This window comes from Notothenia rossii (assembly GCF_949606895.1).
Source record: "Notothenia rossii genome assembly, chromosome: 4".
NCBI classification, from domain to species: Eukaryota; Metazoa; Chordata; class Actinopteri; order Perciformes; family Nototheniidae; genus Notothenia; species Notothenia rossii.
The window spans coordinates 82,613,083-82,632,124 of NC_136902.1; the positions used below are offsets into that span (position 1 = coordinate 82,613,083).

A 19,042-nucleotide genomic window follows, 5' to 3' on the forward strand; every position below is an offset into this window, starting at 1 on the left:
ATTCTCCCACCACGAGAATACCTTAAAAATAACCTTTATTGCATTGTTCAACACGCCACATGATGTGCTTATATCATTTCAGTATTTATAACAGTACAGAATCATAAAAAGCTAAACTAAATGTGCATGAGCTGAATCTGTTATAGCTGGGCCCACATGATAAGATGTAACACCAAGTAGCTTCATTTGAAATGCATAAGGAAAACGTTATCTCGGACTCAGTGATTTAACTTGTTTAAATACTTTTATTTGGTAACAAAAGATTTCAAGCTGAATTAAAAAGGATGTGTACGGAATTGAAAATCAAAGCAGTCCAACAATGAGGTATAATAAAGTATAAGGATAGCTTTTCAATGTTGTTACTTCATATGTCTTCAAATTATTGAAAGATTTCCAACGCCAGCTCTTTATCAATGAGAAAGAAAGTGCACAAATGGAAAAATCCTTCTCCTTACTGGAGAGGACCTCACCTTCATAAATGAAATCATTAACCGATTCCAGCGCTGGATTGCACATTATTATGAAATCTTTAAGTCACATTAGGGGTGTACTGTCAAGTGTAAAGAAGTTGCTGCTAAGAAGGGATGATAAGTTTGAGGGTGTGGTCTAGGGCGATGGCTGTCAGACCCCACACTCGATGCTTCCCGTTACGAAACACTGGGACGGTGTATCCGTACTTGTTGCCGGTGCGGAAGTGTGTGTAGCCACGGTTCTGAGGGTTACACAAGTGGGACAAGGACAGGGTGAAAATCTCCTCCACCTGGGACAGAAACAGGCAAAGAAGGCACAGTTTACAACTTTGGATCGAAATGAAAAACAAGCAGAAAACATGTGCTTTGAAATGCATCGAGGAAAGAAAATGAGAGATAATGCCAGCTAGCTTAAACTGATTAACTGAGTATTAAGGTAGATGATAACCAAGTCAGACCTGGAGATAATTTGATACAAAACAGCAAAAAAAAGAATATACGTAATACCTATAAACGTATTTAGAGCTGGCTATGATAGTGGTGTGACATCATACACCTACAAAGATATATCAGCTCTTTACTAGTGTCTGTTATAGAAGACATTACTGACATAACATGCCATTCATGTTGGAAAAAACTAAACAGTAATATGGAAACCTGTCCCTCAGAGGCAGATATAACATTTATAAATTGCAAAACAATAGGATGACTGTACCTCTCCAGGGTTCGGTTTGAAGGACATCTCCTCCAGGGGCCCGAGGTTAACAAGCACAGGGGCTATCATCATGCCTGACTGGTGAGAGAGACAAACTACCTTTACGATCAGAGCAAGTCTCAGTATTCAGTGTGTGGGTGACACAAAAAAACGTTTTTCCTTCTTTATTGTTAGGATATGTTTATCTGTGGCCTATGACAAAGCACAGTGTGTCTAATAGTGAACATAACGAGAAGTGCCTTAGGCCTAAACAGGCTGAATGTAAGGCTAGTGCAGGGATAACTCTAGCGTTAGGTGAGTATTCAATTTGCAGATAATTAATAACAAACAATTGACATATTCAAGTGAGTGTTAAAAAAACGATCCAACTGTTTTATAGCATCGTAAATAGAATATTCCTGGGTTGTGACCGATAGCCCTAAATAAGAAGTCTTAGCATGTGCTTTTGTAATCGAGATAATTTAATAGTTTCACTACCATCAACAGACTGATGGCATTGTTATCGCTTATTGGATGAAGTCCTTTTAAATACTTTTTTAAATCCTTTTACAAACCTCATAAAAAAGAAACTTTTAAGAGAAGCAAATTGATTTAAAAGAATATTTCAAAGTGAAGTTTCTCCACTGTAGAGCCATCAGTGGCACCCTACCACAATTGTTTTAGTGACTGCCATACATTCATAAACAGTAATAATGATATCATCACATTTTAAATGTATTATTTGATGTAGTCATAACACTGCACTGACACCCACCATGTCCCTGAGAGGCTTCAGGATGCCCCAGACCTTCTCTGTTGCCACGGAAACACCAAGCTCCTCCCTGGCTTCCCTCAACGCTGTGTCCACCACATCCACATCTGATGGATCACTCTTTCCTCCTGCAAAACTAGAAAGAAAAAAAAATGGAAATAAGAACGGATGCAGCCTTCTACAGGAGTTCAAATGCAACTTCTATCCTCCCACTTACCTGACATCTCCCTTGTGCCTGCCCTTCAGTGTGCTGGAGCGCAGAGTAAAGAGAAATGCAGGCTCCCCATGATCAGAGCACAGAGAAACTAGGACTGAGGCCCATCTCCCCTGGTTCTTTCCCTGGCTTGCCCGCTGTTTCCCCTTATCCACTTCGTACAGCTTCACATTGGGCCCCAGTCTCTGTCGACACCTGTTTTCATTCTCATCCGACAGACAATCTCTCCAGGTGTCGGCCACCTCAGGGGCAGCCTGATGGACGCCTCTGGTTTTGTGGGAAGAGAGGCTAGAAGGTTGTTGTCTGCTCTTTAATTGGTTAAAAATCCATGGCTTACGTGTCGACGAGCTGAACGATCTAACAAAGTGCTGTCTGCTATATAAATGGCTTTGAAGAGGGTTACACTGAGTCTTATAGGTGAAACTGAGTGAAGGTTGGCTCACATCCCAAGCCCTTCTCCAGGGTTGAAGAAACGTTTTGTTGATAACACAGTTCTGGTAAGTGCTCACAGTCTTGAGGTTTTCAACTGTAGCTTTCACTACAGTAGATTTCAAAGAGGGATATGCTTGTTTGGCTTTCGCAGAGCCAGAAACCTGAGGGAGGTGATGATTGCTGGACAAGCTGGCTTTGGATAGGAGGTTTTGAAATGAAGCATCTTTCGGATTCTGATTTTTACAGTCCACGTTACATAAAGGCAGCTGTGTTAAACAGGATACAGTCTCTGTGTTTAGTGATGACCCCTCCTTTCTTCCTCGGGTCGCTTCATATCTCCTTTTCTTTACATCTCTTGCACCCTGCCATCCAGAAGCAGTGTGTTTAGACAAAGCAGAGAAGGGAGATTCTCGTAATAGCAGCAATGGCCTTATGGGACAAGACCAAGTCAGAACCCAGCGGGCCCTAAACATCCTATAAAAAATTAAAAAACACAAAAAAGCAACATCATTTGCCAAATTCACAAACCAAGGGGAGTGAGGTGAGGTTAAAAATGTGAGGTCAAACGACTGATCTGAGGGCACAAGTTTATCCAAATTTAACGAGCACTATTGTAATGTATGAATGCACTTGTAAATACTTGAAATACTCAGGTAAAGCTCAAGTCACTCAAACGTGTACTTAAGTACAGCACAGTAAATGTACTTTACAGCACTGTGTATGCCATCTCAGAATCAGATCAGAGCTGTTAAGGACACAAACACTTATTTCATCTTAACGTGATTTCTCCAAACCCAAAGAGTACAGCTGGTAAAACCTAAATGTGCTGAAGTTAATCAGATCAGCTGCTGTCAAATTTTGGATTACGAGTTACATCTGCTGGTTACAACTAGCTTAGCTTACTTTGGTTAGCTACGTTAACAATATTTACAACGAGATGTCATATTACGTTGAAGTGCTAGGCTTGTTAGCTTCCCAACTATAACTAATACAAGCTGGTTTTAGTATTCGACATTATCTACTTGTTGTTCTACTGGCTCTGAAATCAGGTGTTAACATATAACATGAACAGGCTAACGTTAACTAGCCTGTTAGCAAAATACAAATGAACCCAAAAGCTAAACCTTATATGTGGTCAATGGGACGGATCCGACAAGTCGAACAGAAAGGGAAGTGCAATTTGCGATATTAAAATGTAAGTTAAAAGAAAACACTCACCTTGAAAGTTGAACAGCAGTTGGCCTCTTGCCCAGCTAGCCGGCTCAGCTGCCAGTAGTCAAAATGGCGCAGAGTAGCTTCATGAGCGTCAGAGTTGCCCTCACTGCGCTGTGGTGACCCGCAGGACTTCCTTTCACAATTATTCAAACAACTCACTAAAGAAACAGATGGGAGGAAATCATGATAGCTAGACTCAGAATAAATCACACAGTATTGAATGATACACTCACTGTATATCATGGGGGAAAGTGACAGTGACAAGTGTTGGAACTGTGGAAGTAAAAGAAAATGTAGAACTATCTTGTTACATTGTGACATCTATAAAGCTGAAAGAGAACAACTAAAGGCTAACGTTATAGAGGCAGAGAGGGAATGGAGTGTGTTTGGTATTTTGGGAACAAAAGGAGAGGGAGTAAGAGCTACCAGAAAGGCACTGTTTACCCTTCTGAGTGAAACTTTGGTAGGACAAATAATTTAACATTAGGTCAGGAAAGATTATAGATTTTTATTTTGTTTTATTTATTTTATGTTTATTTTTTTTTTTTTATTAGATCATAGACATAGTTCATGAGTTAAGAGATAGAATGATATGATGATTCCCACTCATGTACAGTAGGTGGTGGTATGCACCTTTAAAGTTATTTGCAATCCGCCAAAAACCGAGAGAAGAAGAATAAGTTATAATACTGACATTATTTACTGATGAAATCACTGGGGGAACTTCCCATTGTCTGCAAACGTACGTCACTACTACTCAGGCTTCAGGTGAAACAGCTGTCTAAATTGAACTCCACAATAACGAGGCCTGGACTAACACACATGTTCAAAAATATTTAACAAGCCCTAACATCACTATCTGGCTTAATTTCGCAACGTTAGGCCTATATGCAAGATTTTTAACAGTATTTTGCCCATATGATACCATTTATCATTTGACAAACTATAGGAAGCCATGGGCCCCATGACATAAACATTATAAACACCTTACCAGACCTGTTTTACCAGCTCCACCTTGAGTCCAGGCTGCCTCTGCTCTTAAGCAGCAGAGTTTCATGTGAACTGGCATTTCAGCTTTGCCCTCTGCGAGTTTTTGCTTTAACTTAAAGCACTTGCATTATTTCTAGTTCTGTTGACTATTTTTCTAGTTCATTAACCTATTTAAACAGGGGAACTTGTGGTTGTCTAACGTCCAGGTTGATCTCCAAGAAATACAGGTAATTATTCTACATTCCACCCGGGCACCATGGCCTCAGCCTGGTCTGTAGAGGAGACCTTTGTCTGCTCAGTATGCCTGGACACCCTGAAGGACCCAGCCACTCTACCCTGTGGACATTCATACTGCTTGGCATGTATCCAGAGCCACTGGGACAAGGGAAACCGCAAAGGTGAGTACAGCTGCCCCCAGTGTAGGCAGGTGTTTAACCCGCGACCCTCGCTGGCTAAGAGCACTGTGCTAGTGGAGGCTATGGAGAAACTGAGAACAAACAGCCTCAGACAAAGCTCCTGCAAAGCCGTCTCCTCTGCCCCGCCATCAATGCCTATCTACCTGGAGGTCCTACCAGGAATAGAGCCGCGTCCGGGCAGCATGTACCCTCAACTTCCAACAGTGGATCCCAGGCCCTGCCCTCAACATAAACGACCCCATGACCTGTTTTGCCTCGAGGACAAGGAGTGTGTGTGTGAAGTTTGTTGCCAGCATGGACATGAGGGACATCGTGTGATCAAACCACAGGCAGAGAGGAAGGAGAGACAGGTATGTAATGGACAGGGCAAATATCAAACGGGAATATTATCAATACTCTTTTGTCCTTTCTATGTTTTATCTCATGTTGGTCAGAGAAAGTGCAGGTAAAATAATAACTGTTGTCATGAGTGTAGCATTTCCAAAATGTAGATGAACCTGAAGTAGGCCTACTTGTGAGTTGTTTTTATTGTGCATTCCTGTGTGGATGTGTTCTTACACTTCCTTGAGGATAAACTGCAGCTTTGCAAATGACCCACCTCAAAGTTCAATCTAGCTCACTGCCCTGCATGCAAAAGTTTATATTTCTATATTAATGTCCTTGTTTTGTTGTTGTGCACATACGGCACATACTCATAGGTTTACAATACACAAAACCTATATAGTTACAGTAGTCGGACATTTCCTTTCATTACAAACTCACAATTACAAGTTATTTAAACACTCGCTCCTTAATAAAATATTCTGCCTTTTTTATTTCAAGCTTGGCAAATGTAATCTTGACAGAAAAGGATCCCTTCCTCAATTACAACTCACTATTTTACTATAAAGTACATCCTGTATGTCCTCGTAGTCACCCAAAGGGGACTTATTTCTCAATTTGACCAAGACCACCAAACAATCAACATCTGTCCTCAGAAATGGCATTAAAGTCGCAATTCTCCAGGCTAAAAAAATTATTTAAACTGAAATGCCGTGTGTGTGTGTGTGTGTGTGTGTGTGTGTGTGTGTGTGTGTGTGTGTGTGTGTGTGTGTGTGTGTGTGTGTGTGTGTGTGTGTGTGTGTGTGTGTGTGTGTGTGTGTGTGTGTGTGTGTGTGTGTGTGTGTGTGTGTGTGTGTGTGTGTGTGTGTGTGTGTGTGTGTGTGTGTGTGTGTGTGTGTGTGTGTGTGTGTGTGTGTGTGTGTGTGTGTGTGTGTGTGTGTGTGTGTGTGTGTGTGTGTGTGTGTGTGTGTGTGTGTGTGTGTGTTCAGAAAGAGCTTAATCAGATGCAAGTAGAAATACAGAAGAGAATCCAGGAGACGGAAAAGAGGCTTATAGAGCTCCCACATGCTGCCCGCCAACACAAAGTAAGAAGTTATGTAGTTTTGAGGAGAAACCTTTGAACCCATTCATTTGTTGATGTTTTGATTGTTACAACAAACACATTTACAATCCTTGTACCCTCTTCTCCTCCTCTTTGGGAATTTCGTAGGCCTTGGTGCAGGCTCTAAATCAAGAGAGCACAGATTTATTCGCGGAGCTTGTCAAGACTGTGAATCAAACAGGCATCCAGGTCGGTGAGGTCCTCAGCACCCATGAGACCTCCTTAGGTAGCCGGGTCGAAGGACGGATCGGATCCACAGACTGGAGCAGGAGGTGGCATCGTTGCGCTGGAAGAATGATGAGCTGAGCAGGCTGAAGGACATGCAGGACGACATCTGGTTCTTGAAGGTAATTAGTGGTTGGGTGTGAACTAGAAATAATCGAAACCACTTGATTTTATCATGATGCACAGAGAATAAGGTTCACCAGTAATGACATTTAAAATCCTATTTCTTATTGTTATACATTTTGTTGTTTCTTTCTAAAGAATTTCTTCATCATGGAGCCGCTGGGTCAGACAGGTGCAATAGGAGAGTCGATACTGAATCAGGAGGAAGCGGTGATAGCCTCTGTTCGCTCTACCATGAAAGAACTACAGGAGTCAATACATGAACTCTGCAAAGCCAGTCTGGCCAAGGTCATCACATTAGGTCAGTATTTTATTTCCCTTCTCTCTTTCTTGCCATTTTTCTCAATTTCAGACATTCAAAACCTTCCTTTTTTTTTGTAGTGAATCCTGATGCAGTGGCTTCAACATCCAATGATGCCTCAGCAGCAGCAGCAGCAGCAGCTAGCAGTGGCCAGGCAACCACACAAACTACAGGTACAGTAACTTAAAATCAAGCAGTGTGATAAAAGCAGAACACAATCATGATAAACAAAAGTTTGTTTTGACTGTTATACTCAGAAACTATAGGTGTGGACTTGATGCACATGACTTGAACCAGAGTTGGACTCTAGTCACAGTTGTTATCACTTAAGACATGATTTGCTGAATTCTGAAAAATAATTGATTTGCTGGACATTCTACAGAGTTTATTGAGCAAAAGGCTTTGGACAAAATGACCTTCACTTCGACTTATGACATGGAAATACTTTACCTTCTCCTAAGCCCAAGAATTAAAGTGAATGTTAAAAAGTTAAAAGTATCATCCCAAGGTTTCCCTTTATTTCTTATTTATTCATAAACTGAAATAAGGAAACCTTTTAGATATGTGTTTTCCAACTCATCTCCTTTTTCCTGTAGTGTATGAGATGATGACTCCTTTGCCACCTCCACGACCTCGGTGTAAGTTACTGCAGAAGCATTTTATACTATATGTCTGTGGTGTTTAAATATGTCTGTTAGAAATGACCCAAGTTATAATGCTTTATCTCTACTTTCTGTTTCCCTAGGCCGGCGTGAGGATTCATTAAAACGTCCTGCATGTGCTGAAGGTAAGAATAAGTAATACTGGGGCTAGATTACATGAAAAGGTTTCAGAAGTGTTATATCATGGAATTGAGATTTCATTCAGTTTACCGGTTCCTGTGTTTCCTTTCCTCCATGAAGCTTCAGCCCCACCTTCCCCCTTCCCTGCTCCCCAACCTCAGGGTAAATACAAAATTATTTACCCATCAACTACTTCTTTTTGTAGAAGTAAAACGTGTATATAATTTCACTGATTTTAATATAAATATGTGTTGCCTTGTAGCACCTCTTGTAACAACCGTTGGACTTGTTAACCCAGAACCAAAGACAAGAGAAGAATTACTGAAATGTGAGTCCATCATACTCTTTAATATAAAGCTAAATAAACAACACAGTCTAATAGTCTTTGGGGAGATCCAGAGTCTTCACTAAAATGCGTCCTCTCCCTTCAGTTCGCTTCGAGCCCACCATGGACGCCAACACCGTTTATCGCCACGTGCAGCTGTCCGATGGAGGTCGTAAGGCCACGATGCGTGCTGAGAACCTGAACCTACCGGAGCATCCTGAGCGCTTCCTCTTCTGGAGGCAGGTTCTCTGCAGAGAGGCTCTGGCAGGGAGCCCTTTCTACTGGGAGGTGGAGTGGACTGGCAAGAAGGTGAATCCTTAGACATTACAACTTTAAATCTGAGGTCAATAAATAAGTTAAAATAATCTTGGTTGACTTCATATCATAGACATTGCATACATGGATAATCAGCGTAAACAACCATGTGATTAATTTTCATTCAAAACGCAAAATAGTTTTCCCCTTAGGATGAATTGAGACATATTTAGAGATCCCTTAACTTTTCATAATTTTAAAATGTTTTCCATTGCTAGATAAACTACTTGATAGCTGCAACTGTGTTGTGATGGTCCACTAAAAAAAAGTATTTTCTTAATAATAGTTTTAAAAGATATATTTTTCAATAATAAACATTTATCTTTCCAATAGGGAATTGTGTACAAATAATACTATATGCCCTGATGCTGGTGATCAATGGGAAGCTTTTCCTTAAAGTGGACCTATCATGCTATATTTGAATAATATAGTGTAGGACCATACCTATATAAGGCATATTTATACTTTTTATTTTTCAAAATACCAAACAGATCATGCATTTTAGCCATTCCTCATTTCGCTCAATTTAACACTGTCTTTGCATGGGCTGATTCTGTGAGAACAGCACCATCTACAGGCCTGTCATATGTACTACAGCGTCTCCAGCGCTTTCCAACGATAATGTCCGTGGCTGTCTCCTCCTGATTGGTGGAGTTGGCCCAATAGCCGTAGCGCCACTTCTGTGACGTCATAGAAGTGTTCAAATCTGGATTAGTCTGTATCAGATCCGTTGCAGCCCCTTTTTAAGAGATTTGGGTATGGAGGAAAATAGAGAGGGTTGTGTTTTCTGACACTTGGTGAGTTCCCTGGAACACCGGGGACACATATTCATGTATAACAGACGTACAAAAGTGCATTTTGCATGATAGGTCACCTTTAATTTTCACAAAATCTACCACGTTCCGAAAACTCAAAATCACAAAAGTTAAGACAGAAAATAAATCTAAGCTCTCATTTGAAAACCAGCTCAGGGAAATTGTAGAATACAAATAGCGCAATTTATGAACTACTGCAAGGGAGCTTCATTTTCTTATCTAGTTTTTTTTCTGTCCCACCATAAAGATGACTATGGGCGTGGCATACAAGGAGATGGATCGTAGGTCTTCTGATGACAGCAGCCGTTTGGGCCACAACGCTCTGTCTTGGAGCTTGTACTGGTCCAGGACTGGTTTCTCTTTCTGGCACAATGGTCAGGAAAAACTGCTGGGCTCTCCTAAGTCCCGGCGGGTTGGCGTCTATCTGGACCAGCATGCAGGGGTTCTGGCCTTCTACCGCATCTCCCACAACCAGGCTGAGATCATCCACCAACACCAGGGCCAGTTCACAGGTCCGCTGCACCCAGGGTTCAGGTTCTGGACCGGAGTGGGAGCTACAGTGACTGTTTGCCAATTGGATTGAGTTGTATATGAAAAATGTTCTGTCGGCTTTTGATATAACCAGCTTGTCTGGTTGGCAAATTGTAATAAGGTTATGTCATATAGAAACAAAACAAATTCAGAAATGTCTGGTTTTCATATTCTTTTTACACAAAAGCTTAATTGATGAGATTGATTTGTAAGTGAATAAAAGAGAAAACACGCATTTCATCGATACGTCCTTATTAAAACATGTTACTTAGGTTAACTTACGAAGTTTGAGTAGCCCTCAGTATTGGTTTGAGTAGGCTAATACAGATTGTTTAAGCATACTAGTAAGTAACACAGTAAAGGTTTATATTTGCTGTCATAATTTGCTCTCAAAGATACAATTTATGATCAAAAATATTTTTCATAAGTTTTCCATAGTGCACCAGGAAAAGCGCTATACAAATGTAATTTATTATTATTATTATAACCAAGGTTTTACGCTACAACTTAAAGAAGTGGACACACAATGACAATATGCTATAATTTAGCAATGAAAAGCAAAGTATGAGCACGACGAGACGCCGTTACTAGAGCTCTCGTGAACATGTTTATATAATTTATTGATGTAGTATTTATTTAATGGTATAAGTGTTCACCCCCATCTTGTCTGTTGCTTCCGGTCGTCTCTGTGTTCCCTCCTACTGATTACTCAATTGTGTTCACCTGGTGCCCTGTGTTGTCTCCTCCCCCCTCACCTGTGTCTAATTGCTCCCCCTCACCTGTGTCTAATTGCTCCCCCTCACCTATGTCTAATTGCTCCCCCTCACCTGTGTAATTGCTCCCCCTCACCTGTGTCTTGTTAGTCTGTGTATTTAAGTGCTGTTTCTTGTTGTGCTGATTGGGGTGTGGGTATTTAGGCTCTGTTTTCCCTGTCTGTGTAGAGTGGTAGTGTGTGTGAGATCTTTGTGGCTGCAGGATGTGTTCACGGAGAACAGCAGGATTGAGGCTGTGAACTTTGTGCACATTATTTTAATAAATGCCCACGTCGGGTTATATTTTTGGACGTTCTGCCTCTGCCTCCTTGCTTGGTCGGGCCGCTCAACGGTCAGTCTCACAGAGCATATGCAAATGCAACAATAGTTTGCACTGATTAAATGTACAAAGAGAAAGAACAAAAACCACAAGAAAATAAGTGAAAGCTATAACAACGACTAAAGTAATCATCCTACATTCAATCAAATATACATTTTGACTCAAATAATCACCCCCCTCACTTGTTGCTCTGAGGGAGGCCACTTTTGTGTGTGTCTTCTTCTCTTGACCTAACACTCACAAGCATAGCCTGGTTTTGTGCTAGTCAGGAAATTCAACACTATTCACAGGAAGACAATAAAGCTCTCGTGTTACACGTGTGGCCACAGCTTGTTGTGTCTTGCCCTGATTGGAAAAGTAGGACAAATTAGAGAAAGTAATAATGAGTGAGGACATGGCTTCTGGAAAAAGTAAGAAGTAATTAGATCTGTAAGACAAATGTAGGGAAGTAGAAATGAGAAGTAGAAAGTAAGTGACAGAACAGATTTGAGTCAAATTAAAAGTAGCTGACATTAGTACTTAAGTACAGTACATGATTAAATGTACTTAGTTACATTCAGACACTTCAGGTCACTTCATTTTAATGCACAATATATAATTGGAAAGAGAGGAAATCCATGCATACATATTTGCGTGTTGATGGGAATGCTGAACAACATAGACAGCTAGCCTCCGAGGACAGATAATACCGGACCTACATCAACAACACAAAAACCAGGACGGTGTCTGTGTGTGTGTTTGTGTGGGTCTGTGCTGCCCCCACGCAAACATAACGTTAAGGTATACAGGTGTATACATATGCAGGCATAAGGCAAAACATAATGGTATAGGGGAAACTTGGAGGAGCTATAGAAGAGAATTGATGGGAAACATACATATACTGTATAAGAGAGACCCTGCATGAGTCAATCACAGTCCTCTTGAAGCCTTCGTCAACTGCCAGCATCACCATGCGAGGTGAGACTAGATATAAATAGAAAAGTTGTAAAATGTTTTACTTTCAATGATATCTTTCTGGGTTATTGGTTGATAACTGTTGCTCTTCTCCCAGCTGCTGTTTTGCTATGTCTATTGGAAGATGCCTTAATTCGGGCCAATATGTATGCCTGGAGGGGACAGGTGGTTGATTCCAAAACGGAAAATGGTGAGTGAAATTATAATAAGTCATGGGAAATAGTTATTGAGTCGGCAGACCCTTTCATCTTCAACCTACTGAACTTCTGTGTGTTCAGCATGCCTTACTGACCAGGGGTCGTGTGGTTGCTGTCTGATGCAGCAGCAGATACAAAGGATGAAGATGTGACTGAGCTGGAGCAGGAACTGACAAAAACAAAGAACATTCTCAACAATATCAGAGGTGAGCCAAGTGTATGAGATACTCAAGAGGAGAGTGAAGGTAATACATCAGTGGCTTTCCCCAGTATAACCTCATGTTTTTCTCTCCCCCCTCTGCCTTCTCTGTGTCTCTAATCAATGAAAACAACTTCAACTGCTCTGGCCCCTTCCCTGACGACAAACTCATCCCTTACAAACACGTATCCATCAATCTGGGTGATAGCTACAGTACAGACACTGGTATCTTTACTGTTCCTCGCTCTGGTGTCTACAGCCTGTCCCTCACCATCTACAGTGACGCCGGGGCTCCTGGCAACACGTTGGCCGCCTGCGCCAGTCTGCAGGTTAACGGCCTGGTGGTGGCAGGATCCAAAGACAGAAATATGCAAGACCAAGAGGACGGCGCCACCATAGTTGTGGCCCTCCACCTGAATGCTGGGGACGAGGTGGCTGTCAACCTGCCCATTGGATGTTTCCTCTGCGATGACAACAGCCACTATTCACTGGTTTCTTGCTGTATGCTACTGATTAAGTTAGGGAAATGTAGCTGCCCTTGGATTTGTACCAACTCTTGACCTCCTGATGAGGTTTGAGTCTGATACATCGAAATCTTTCTGTGGTGAGAAGTGTGCTTTTTAGTCTTGAATATATCGTCTCTATTGCTATCTTTAATCCATCTCAACACAACGTCCTCATCTTTACTTCAAAAACCTTTAGACCCTATATTATCTTTTGACAGATGCAATTATTTAAATCCACATTTCTGAAGCCTGAACTGTTATTTAGAAATAACAGTTCAAAATGTTGTATATCTTTTAACCTATTCCCCATAACAACTAACTAATGCCATACAGTCTGAGTAACTTGGTTCTTGTGAATTAAACTGTGTCATTTACTGATTTTATGTGACGGAAATGTATGATTTCTTTTTTTTTTTTATGTGGACAAAATAAACCAGGATTCTCAACAAAACTGTAGCTGTGGTATTTTGTTTTAATCACCACAATGGGACACTTGAAAGTCGAAAGAATACTCCATTGATGTAGCATTGAACTCATGACATTGTTGGACTCATGGTGGGAAGATATCAGCTTTTTCCCCCAACACATTATTTTTCCTTATCAAAACCTGGCTACTAAATGAACATCACTACAACCCTAAATGGCCTCCAAGCTGAATAGTATTTTAAGCCGGTGGCTCCTGTGTTTACTGCAAGACTTTAAATGGCTTTTCTCTTGTTCGTCACTTCCTTTGTAACGGACACACTACCTCCTCTCAGGCGATACATTATACCTGGTTGGCCTTACCAACAAAGCCCTTTGGGGTGTGTGTCTGGTTGTGTGTGATTTCTACAAAATGAGAGCCCCTAGCGATGAATAAATACAGCTTTAGTCATGAAAGTCATAAAGGCAAATAGGGCAACAATAAAAACAAGGACAAGCAATGCCAAAAGAGGAAGAATAACAACGAGAGGTAACAAGGGCGGGACTCTCAGAAAAATATAAATATCCAAGTCTTTTGTCTCAGGATCAGTCTACGCACTTTCAATCCATCTGAAGCCATCATCCTTCACCAGCATCAACATGAGAGGTGAGACGTAATACAAGTTTAAACTACAGTGGCATAATATTTAGGATGGTAAGGGTTTCTAGCTTCACAGACAATATGGAATCCAGAATGACTTTTCAACTGAAAGGTCAGACATAATGGAAGAAGAGCAGGTTAGAAATATCCTAAATGAAGATGGCTTTTCAATGTGGTATTTAACAACGAAGAAGAAACACAATTCTGGGGACACATGTACAATGTAATGTAGGAGGGAATGGTCTCTTTTTAAAAGCTTAAAGGCACGGAAACAGCAGTCCAGAGTAAGGTCATTTTTCCGAGAAACTATAATGCAAACCATTTTCTGCGTTTTATTTGTGTGCCTTTGCTTTCCCCCCCAGCTATTGTTTTGCTTTGTATGCTGCATGCAGCTTTTGGTATGGACAGATATGGCTGGGTGGATCCTTCCTCTACTTCTTCTGACACAGCATCCAATCGTAAGAGAGTTTTAGGAAAATGTATTTATTTTGTCCGTCAATACATAGTCAATGTATCTGCACATACTTGCACCAGCAACCTTTTGTCTTAATGTGTGTGCTTTTTTGTTTGTGAATGTATGCATGCACAGCGTGTTATTTGGATCAGCAATCGTGTGGCTGCTGTGTGATGCAGAAGCAATTGAACAGGATGGAACAGTACTTTAACTTCAGCTATGAAGGAATGCACCACGTCCTGACGGAATCAAAGATGGCCCTCAACAATTTCAGAGGTGAGCAGATCCCGCAAACAAACCAGGAGTCAGTTCATAACGTTATCAAAATATCTTAAATCAAAGACACACAAGTTTTTTTATGCACTGGTTACACCAAAACCTTCCATTTTTATTCTGAAGGTATTTAAGGTTTGTTCATTAATTCATGCCAGATTTATATATAAAATACACGTCCCATATGTTTTCTGGTTGTGGACCGTTTTTTGTTATTTATGGAGTGATACAAACAGATATTCAAAGTTGCTTATTTAAAAACATTTGACCCTGAATTTTGAATCTAGCCATATCCAATGTTAAGATTTCTGTTCGGGAAATCAATTTAACACATTTTCAAATAGTTAAATGCCTCATTTGCTTATTGAACATAACATTGTGGAAAGTGTAAAATACAAAACAGAATTGTTTTAATGTTACTTATCAACTTGGTTAATGAGTCAATGTTGCATTGAAGAATAAAACTCCTTCACCTTATTCTTCCAACCTGATTTTCTATTCTTCTCTGCTTTTTCAGAGAGCCGCAGTGCCTTCTCTGTCGCTCTCAACAGCAACGCTAGAATGGACTGCTTTGGCCCCTTCCCTGACGACAAACTCATCCCTTTCAAACACGTCTTCATCAATCTGGATGATAGCTACAGTACGGACACCAGTATCTTCACCGCTCCTCGCTCTGGTGCCTACAGCCTCGCCGTCACCATCTACAGCGACATTGATTCTCCTATTAACCCCTTTGCCGCCTGTGCTAACCTGATGGTCAACGGCAATGCGGTGGCTGTTTTACCCGAACATAAAGGCAATGACCCTGAAGACAGTTCCACGGTGGTGGTGGCTGTGGGACTGAAGGCTGGGGACCAGGTGGGGGTCCTCCTGCCTGCAGGATGTGTCATCTGTGATAACCTAAGCCACTTTAACACTTTCACTGGCTTCCTGCTGCATACCACCGACTTATAGGCTAATTCTAACGTTTAAGGCACTTACTTTAACTGTTTTTGAGTCTGTTAGATAAATGCCCGACTTGAAGGCTCTAATCAATTTTCTGATATTTTTACTATCACCAATCCTGCCGATGCTTTCACAATTTCACTTTGAGGGAAGCCAAGTTTTTATTCAACTTTTCTTTTTCTTTCGTTGATGATCTTTAAAGCTACTGAGATGATTTTAAGTGAAATGTGATAGAAATGTGAATTCAAAAAATGTTGTACCTGAAACTTACCACTGAAATAAACCAGACTTTTGAACAGACATGTTGGCATTGTGAGTCACTTTGTTTCAAACACCACTAAATATGTTATCGATAAATAAAGATTCAAAATTGATGTCTGCATGTTGTTGTTGTAAACAATGATGGTTAAATAATTTATTTGACTTTGTTCATTAGAACTATAACACATAGTTTGCTTTTAGGATTAAGATGTTTCTCAAATACATTTTGAAACATTTGTTTGAAGCCCTTAAGAAACAATTGTATTTACCCTTACTCACCGAAACTCAATACAAGTATGACTACAGTACAATACATATTTTTAAAATCTCTATTTGAAGACTATAGTCCAAATGTAATCAAATATGTTAATACTTTTTCTAAGGTCTCATATTATGTGCATTATTCTCGACAAACACCATATCTGCAATAAATCCAGTGAAAAAGCCAACGTCAGGAGGAAATCAGAAACACATCTATAAATGTTTATTTTTCACAGTCATACTGAAAATGCTGTTTTCATTATATCAAACATCAACATGATCTCGTGCCCAAAAATAATCATCATGCGCAGAACAGTGCACACAATACTTAAAAAAGCCATTCTTCTTCTTGTTCAACAAATCATCTTGGTTAACAGAGTAATATATCTAGATGCAGATTCAGAATATCTTTGCGGTCCATTAAATGTACATATATCTTTGGCACTGGCAAACATAAAAAACACTCACCATAAACAATACAACATACAATTCGTACACTGAACAATCTGAAACGTTGAAATGCATTATGTCAACAATATCATATCAGCAATAATATTAAGTTTAAATAGTACTAATAACCTAATACAGTTTTATTAGTAAAATGATACATTAAAATAAGGTGATGGTGTTAGTGGCAGAATGTCCTAAGAAGGTTCCTTTGGGCTTGGAAAAGGGGCTTAAGTTTGAGTCAAGGTGTGTGTGTGTGTGTGTGTGTGTGTGTGTGTGTGTGTGTGTGTGTGTGTGTGCGTGCGTGCGTGCGTGTGTGTGTGTGTGTGTGTGTGTGTGTGTGTGTGTGTGTGTGTGTGTGTGTGTGTACAAGTCAGAGCTAAAGGCTGTGTGTGCATTAAAAAAAATAAAGTTAAATAGTATGCAGCAATGTCAAAGAGGTGACCATCCACACACAACCCTGCAGGGTGTTGATTGAGAAAATGATAATGGTGACGATTGAACAAATAAAGAGAAATAGGGCAGACGATTAAAAAAACACAAGCATAAAAAGGAGGAGCGCTGACAGAAGAGGAGGAATGAAACTTACAACCAGGGAGGGGCTCTGATAAAAAATATATATCCATGATACCTCCTCTACTGATCAGTCTATCACATCTTCCATCCTTCTAAAGCTGTCAACATGAGAGGTAAGACATGTTTAGAGGAAGTTAAGGTTCATATAACCTAAAGAACGTCTGGGTTTATTACTACATGCATATGCTTTTTCCCTCCAGCTATCTTACTGCTGTGTCTGCTTCAAGCATCCCTTGCTGTTCCTTCCTTTCACTGGGACAGCTCAAATTCAACAGCAGGGCCTGTGAACCCAAACGAAGGTAATGGTGCTTGGAACTGTGGGTGCATAATCAGGTGTCTGCATACAGTATGTTTATCTGCAAGTGTATTGTTGTGTGTTTGTCTTCAGTGTGTTCCATCGACAAAGGATCGTGCAACTGCTGTGTGATGCTGAAAGAGGTGAACAGGCTGAAGATGCACTTTGATGAAAAGCTGAGTGAGTTGGAGCAGGAATACGTACAAACAGTGAAAAGTCTCAACAGTATTGAAGGTGGGTCACACACACTTACAACTTTTCTTCATGATACAGAAAACTCAATGATTTACTTTTTCTAACTTTCAATTCTCCTTTGCATTTCCAGCCGGCCGCGTTGCCGTCTCTGTTGCTCTGTTAGATACCGATCGCTTTATGTGTTTTGGCAAGTTCCCATTCGACAAAATCATCCCTTACAAACACGTGTTCATCAATCTGGGTGATGGCTACAGTACGGAGACCGGTATCTTCACTGTTCCTCGCTCTGGTGTCTACAGTCTGGCCGTCACCGTCTACAGTGACGCCGGGGCTCCTAGCAACGCCTTGGCCGCCTGTGCCAGTCTGCAGGTTAACAACCAGGTAGTTGCAGGATCCAAAGATAAAAATACAAGAGACCAAGAGGACAGTGCCAGTATAGTTGTGGCCCGTCAACTGAATGCTGGGGACGAGGTGGCTGTCAAACTGCCCAGAGGATGTTTCCTCTGCGACGACGGTAACCACTATAACACTTTCAGCGTTTTCCTGCTTTATCCTACTGAACCACTGGTCTAGTGCACATACTTACTTACCAACTCTTGCCCTACTGACAAGGTTAACGTCTGCTAGAAGAAGTATGTTTGTGTGGTGCCTTGCAGCCCTCATGTCAATCTGTTGAGGACATTTTTATATCCGTCACATCGGATTTCGACCATTGTAATGTGAGTGTCTTCATTCTGCAACTGCTTACCTTTTGCTTGCTGTAATTCAATCTTGATACGATTTGGAGAAATCAACTTAACAGTCACGTAGCCTACCTGTAAAATGACAAGAAAATAAATCAAATAATCAAAGAAGATGGCGTGTGGTGGATTTTATTCAAACTGTGAATGTTGACACAATTGTACAAAAAATTGCCCTTACTTTGCTTTTCTTAATTCACATTTACCATTGTGTATGGAACTGACCTATTTTGTATATAACATTTAAATTGTAACTAACACATACATTATTCATAATGAGCCGAGGGGGTATTCATTTGAAAATCATTATAACCACCCAGGTGAAATAGAATACTTTATAAAGTGTAGATCACAAAAGGACACATACAGCACATCTAGATATGTAATTTAACATTTAGCAGTAATTTGTAATAAGTAGTAATACAAATGTATGCCACATGTTCACTACATTCAAAAACACCAGCGACTGTGATTTACATTCTGGTATTAAAGCTTTAACAAATGGTATCCTAAAGTCACGTAATCATAACAGATGCTTTGG

At 40.5% G+C, this 19,042-nt stretch overlaps 5 protein-coding genes across 8 annotated transcripts; 4 read left to right on the forward strand and 1 right to left on the reverse strand.

Annotated features, from left to right (window-relative positions):
* Positions 1-225: 225 nt before the first annotated feature.
* Positions 226-3,958, reverse strand: nudt8 (nudix hydrolase 8). 2 transcript variants are annotated; one of them, XM_079674726.1, is made up of 5 exons: positions 3,801-3,958; positions 2,154-3,056; positions 1,940-2,072; positions 1,186-1,263; positions 226-712 (listed from the first exon to the last, which is right to left on the reverse strand). In XM_079674726.1, exons 2-5 carry the CDS (start codon positions 3,053-3,055, stop codon positions 575-577), a joined length of 1,251 nt encoding a protein of 416 aa, XP_079530852.1. In that variant the 5' UTR covers position 3,056; positions 3,801-3,958; the 3' UTR covers positions 226-574. The 2 variants fall into 2 exon arrangements, with proteins under 2 accessions (XP_079530852.1, XP_079530851.1); XM_079674725.1 differs by having other exon boundaries at positions 226-760.
* Positions 3,959-4,504: 546 nt separating this feature from the next.
* On the forward strand, positions 4,505-11,106 carry ftr86 (finTRIM family, member 86). Its single transcript, XM_079673867.1, is given in 12 exon segments — positions 4,505-5,553; positions 6,514-6,609; positions 6,735-6,869; positions 6,872-6,973; positions 7,113-7,275; positions 7,356-7,448; positions 7,872-7,929; positions 7,974-8,062; positions 8,178-8,219; positions 8,320-8,385; positions 8,489-8,691; positions 9,760-11,106. Coding segments are annotated over 12 exon segments (1,893 nt in total). The 5' UTR covers positions 4,505-5,043; the 3' UTR covers positions 10,096-11,106.
* Positions 11,107-11,832: 726 nt separating this feature from the next.
* LOC307037205 (uncharacterized protein) lies at positions 11,833-13,236 on the forward strand. Of its 3 annotated transcripts, none has more exons than XR_013807624.1 (4): positions 11,833-12,092; positions 12,187-12,279; positions 12,368-12,492; positions 12,694-13,236. XR_013807624.1 is itself a non-coding variant. In XM_079677982.1 (4 exons), exons 1-4 carry the CDS (start codon positions 12,086-12,088, stop codon positions 12,882-12,884), a joined length of 321 nt encoding a protein of 106 aa, XP_079534108.1. In that variant the 5' UTR covers positions 11,833-12,085; the 3' UTR covers positions 12,885-13,236. The 3 variants fall into 3 exon arrangements, 1 of the variants encoding a protein (XP_079534108.1); XR_013807625.1 differs by having other exon boundaries at positions 12,745-13,236; XM_079677982.1 differs by having other exon boundaries at positions 12,412-12,492; positions 12,745-13,236.
* Positions 13,237-14,413: 1,177 nt separating this feature from the next.
* LOC307034664 (caprin-2-like) lies at positions 14,414-16,026 on the forward strand. The gene is made up of 3 exons (XM_079673498.1): positions 14,414-14,512; positions 14,644-14,784; positions 15,299-16,026. The coding sequence occupies exons 1-3, from the start codon at positions 14,434-14,436 to the stop codon at positions 15,733-15,735; spliced, it is 657 nt and encodes a 218-aa protein (XP_079529624.1). The 5' UTR covers positions 14,414-14,433; the 3' UTR covers positions 15,736-16,026.
* Positions 16,027-17,355: 1,329 nt separating this feature from the next.
* On the forward strand, positions 17,356-18,615 carry LOC307037730 (uncharacterized protein). Its single transcript, XM_079678794.1, has 4 exons — positions 17,356-17,384; positions 17,472-17,570; positions 17,660-17,800; positions 17,892-18,615. Exons 1-4 carry the CDS (start codon positions 17,378-17,380, stop codon positions 18,332-18,334), a joined length of 690 nt encoding a protein of 229 aa, XP_079534920.1. The 5' UTR covers positions 17,356-17,377; the 3' UTR covers positions 18,335-18,615.
* Positions 18,616-19,042: the final 427 nt, after the last annotated feature.